The sequence below is a fragment of the Brassica oleracea genome, chromosome C7, assembly GCF_000695525.1.
Source record: "Brassica oleracea var. oleracea cultivar TO1000 chromosome C7, BOL, whole genome shotgun sequence".
NCBI classification, from domain to species: Eukaryota; Viridiplantae; Streptophyta; class Magnoliopsida; order Brassicales; family Brassicaceae; genus Brassica; species Brassica oleracea.
Window position 1 is genome coordinate 8043456 of NC_027754.1, and position 2732 is coordinate 8046187.

Below are 2732 nucleotides of genomic sequence, written 5' to 3' on the forward strand. Positions count from 1 at the left end.
GAAAACTGAATGCTGATGTCTAAACATTTTAAAGAACAAACAAACATATTAACAAATTTGTCAACAGAAAATAATCTCGCGCTTTGAAAGCACAAGTAAAAATCTAGAACTAAATATAAGTGATATTTTATATTAAATATCATTATTCATAAATGGTCTAGTGAGAGCAAGAATTTTCAGAAACATTTGAAACATTTCGTTTCTTAGCAGAAGAACTGAGCAAATGTATATAAACTATATATCAAGCAACAAAAAAAGAAAAATGATTCAATAGATGACTTCACGAATAATAAAATATATATTGTTTTTTCATAAGATTTTATATTATAATATCTTAATTATTATAGTTTATGAATGATAAAATATTTATTATTTATTATTACAATATTAAAATTGTCTATGCGATTAGGCGTCGCCTAGGCAGCTGTACTTTTCTGAGAACTGATAAAACCACTCATACGATATAATTGAAGATATAATTGTTTTTAAAATAACGTACGATATATTATTAGTTAGTTAAAGCATTTATAAATTTTTATAAATTATTTTTTCCTGTTCGCATATAACTCGCACTTTAATTAATTGTGTTGAAGAACATAAGTTAACTTCTTTGGCCCAATTTAAATAAAAATTCATTTTACATAATTATAAGGGATTATAAATGTAACTAAATTTAAAATTATGAAAAACCAACATGTATTTTTATTTCTAAAATTAGATTTTAAAGAAAAATCCACAATTAAAAAAAAGTGAGTCAAAATATGATTAGCTATTAAAAGACCCATCAATTCCATTAACTTTTTTTTGCTGCGTACATACACAAACAAGTCAAGACCTGCTACGATTCTTTTCTTATAGATTCATCTAATGCTGAAAATGAAAGGAAAAAAAAGAAACGCATCTTGCAACGAAAGTTTTGGGATACATGTAACAACGAAAGATTATGGACGCTTCTCTTGAAACCTTGATTTGTTAAATATCGGACGTGGACGAGCCTCGACAACAGACTCTTCTTCATTACCTTCGTCCTCAGATGATACTTCTTCTCTAGGTTGCTCTCCTTGTTCTTCAGTGTTTGGTTTTCTCTTCTTCTCTTGCTTTCTCTGCTTCTTCTTTTGACGTTTCAAACGCTTCTTTGATGTTTTTTCCTCTGCAGCTTTCACTTTCTCTTCTCTTCTTATAGTAAATTCCGCCATTTTCAAACGCTTGTTATAGTCAATATCCATCCTTGTGAGTCGGTCTTGCTCTCTTCGCCTCATTTGCCGGTACTGTATAACAGAGAGTGATGCATCGTTATGGTAAAACTCTAGAGATATCTACCAAATAAGTAAAGGAAGTATACAAGTTCTTTCTATATACAGAAAACATTTTGACAAGTGCAGCTTGATGCCATTAAAAGCCAAAACTAAAACTTGCAGGGCTAAACATCAAAAAGAACTAAGGCTATAATCAAATAATAAGCACTGACTAATCACTACAACTCACATTACCTTCTCGCACAGAATTACTCAAAATTCAAGCTCTATCACCTTTTAACCAGACATGGAAACATGGTGATCAGTTGAAAACTAAAAAAACAAAACACATGTCCACTAAGAACATTCAGATCCCTATCTTACTAATGACACATAACTTCTTTTTAATGATCGAACATTCAGATCCCTATCTTACTAATGAAACCACATCCATCTATGCCTAAGAGCGAAAGACTTGGCTTTTGTTAGCAAATAATTTTCAGTGAAGAAGTTTCAAGTTCTCTTGTTTGAAATTTATGATTCCGGAAACCGAAACCCCAAAATGGGTATTAGGTAACCAGCACCAGTGACTAAAATCCCTTGATTCAGCACTAACAAACTTGTAGCTAAACACTAAGCCTCCTTCGCAAATAAACAGCCTGCGATTCTGAATTCTCAGTTTTGGATCTGAGGTGAGACTTGGAAACCACATATAACTATTCTCAAGAGCAAAAGGCTTAGCTTTTGTTCACAGATAAAATGCAATTTTTTTCTGTGAGATTCACTTCCTATTCTATGCAACTGGAAGTTGAAAGCGCAAATCCACAAAGTAAACACAGGTCCACTAAGAAAATTCAGACCCCTGGCACTAAAATTCAATCACTAAAGACTAAACTCTATGAAATTTTCGATTCGCAAGAGTTAAAGACAGCCAGCGGAGACTAAGACGCAGTAATCAAAAGGATGGTATCAATTACCTGGTGGAAATCACCGGATCCAGAACCAGCGGAACTACCAGAGGTGTTGCTAACGCGGACCGGGACGTTCTCCAGGATTCTTCTAAGCTTTATCTCTAGATCTTCTTCGTCTTCGAGCATCACCGGAGGTTTATACTCCACGATAGATGTAGATCCTCCGCTATCAGCTTTCTTTGCCTCCATTAATGCCGACGCCGTCGTGGCGGCAACCACCAATCTCGTATCGCCTTCTTGCTTAGGTTTCCCGGTCGACATTGTTGTGTGCTCCTGAAAACCCTAACCCGATGCCAATTGGGGATATCTCTCCCCTAGACAAGACGATATATTTGCTTTAGGTGTCTATCAGTCAAGCTTTTGAGGCTTGGGCTTGGGCTTGAGCTGGGTTTATATATTTTGGAGACTATTGACTTCTACATGTTTTGAAAACTAAATTATAACCCGGCCGTTATAGCCTGCAATTAATTATTTCAAAAATAAATTTATGATTTTTTTTTTGGTCATCAACATATACTGACTTCTA

At 34.2% G+C, this 2732-nt stretch overlaps 1 protein-coding gene across 1 annotated transcript; it reads right to left on the reverse strand.

Annotated features, from left to right (window-relative positions):
• Nucleotides 1-765: 765 nt before the first annotated feature.
• On the reverse strand, nt 766-2530 carry LOC106303655 (PRKR-interacting protein 1). Its single transcript, XM_013739951.1, has 2 exons — nt 2213-2530; nt 766-1268 (listed from the first exon to the last, which is right to left on the reverse strand). The coding sequence occupies exons 1-2, from the start codon at nt 2465-2467 to the stop codon at nt 942-944; spliced, it is 582 nt and encodes a 193-aa protein (XP_013595405.1). The 5' UTR covers nt 2468-2530; the 3' UTR covers nt 766-941.
• Between the last annotated feature and the right edge of the window lie 202 nt (nt 2531-2732).

What these genes read in the sequence shown, in the direction of transcription:
- LOC106303655 (XM_013739951.1), bottom strand. Translation starts at nt 2,467, where the DNA reads ATGTCGACCGGGAAACCTAAGCAAGAAGGCGATACGAGATTGGTGGTT. An exon ending in GATCCGGTGATTTCCACCAG is followed by an intron (nt 1,269 to 2,212) that starts GTAATTGATACC and finishes TCTGTTATACAG; the next exon opens with TACCGGCAAATGAGGCGAAG.